Genomic DNA, 1,173 nt, shown 5'->3' with positions numbered 1-1,173 from the left:
ACGGCTGTTGCCACCTTGTCCTTTTCGGCACGAAGTTCGTCTCTGAGAGTGGCGATTTCCTTCTTGAGGTTGGACGTCGCTCGATCTTTGTCCGAAATCAGTCTGTCTCTGTCGCCGAGCGTCCGTTTCGACGAGCGAAGTTCGTCGTCGATACTTTCGATCCTCCTGGCGTTCGCTTCCACCTCCTCCTTCAGGTTCCTGTTCTCTTCAAGAACCTCCGAATGACGCGTTTGGTCCTTTTTCAGGTCCTCGATCGCACTCTTCAATCGCATAACCGTCTTCCGTTCCTCCTCCAGATCGGATTGCTCTCGCCGCAACTCCTCCTTCTCTCCGATGCTCACTTCCATTTCGTACAACGACTCTTCGGGTTGCCGTCTTAACAGTTCTCTCTGCAATTCGACGTTCTTGTCGGCCATGGATTGCGCGTGCTCGTCTGCCTTTTTCACGGCCGCCTCCACAATCCGTCTGTTTTTCACTTCCTCGTCGTATCGCTTGCAAGCCGTTTTCAGGTTTTCTTCCAAGACGTCCACCCGCTTTTCGTACATGGACATCGCGGTCTTGGCGAGCGTCGACTCTTTCTTCAGCGCACTGATTTTGTCATCTTTTTCTTCCAACTCCTCTTCCAAGTCGGCGTGCGATCTCTCTCGGTCTTTCAGTTTGCGGACGGCTTCCTGCAGCTTTTGCTGCAGCTCGAGTCCGCTCTCTTCAGGTGGCGGCTGCATCGACTTTCTCCTCGCGGCTTTCAGATCCGATTCCAAGCGAACCACGTCCAGATCCCTTTCCTTCAGTGCATCCGTCTTGGAAGCGAGTTCGGTCTTGAGACGTTCGACCTCTTCCTCCGCGATGCTGCGAACGTCGGACGATTCTCTCAACGCGGACATCTTCGCCTCGTGTATTTCGTCTTTTAATTTCTGTATGACGACTATGGCTTCGGTCAGTTTTCGTTCCTTTTCCGCAAGTTTGTCCTGCACCTCGTTCAGCTTCTGGTTGCCCAGTTCCAACGTACGTTCGTTCTCCTTCGCCGATTCTCGACGGTGAGCATCGAGATCTTCCAGCGGGACGGACTTGGGAGTCGCCGGTGTCGAAGACGACGTGGGTCTCGCGTACTTCTCAGGTTCGTCTGGGACTCGTCGACCGTCTTGAGACGGATCCCACTCCAGATCGTCGTTTTCG

General features: G+C 54.0%; 1 protein-coding gene across 1 annotated transcript; it reads right to left on the bottom strand.

Moving 5' to 3' along the window:
• Positions 1–14: 14 nt before the first annotated feature.
• On the bottom strand, positions 15–881 carry LOC117119990 (tropomyosin-like; the record flags this gene model as incomplete). Its single annotated transcript, XM_033264976.1, has 1 exon — positions 15–881. A coding segment is annotated over exon 1 (867 nt), but the record flags the coding sequence as incomplete, so codon positions are not given.
• Between the last annotated feature and the right edge of the window lie 292 nt (positions 882–1,173).

Source organism: Anneissia japonica, unplaced genomic scaffold, assembly GCF_011630105.1.
Source record: "Anneissia japonica isolate Jap-2015-1 unplaced genomic scaffold, ASM1163010v1 scaffold71301_len1173_cov99, whole genome shotgun sequence".
Classification (NCBI taxonomy): Eukaryota; Metazoa; Echinodermata; class Crinoidea; order Comatulida; family Comatulidae; genus Anneissia; species Anneissia japonica.
This window is presented reverse-complemented; position numbering and strand designations above follow the sequence as displayed.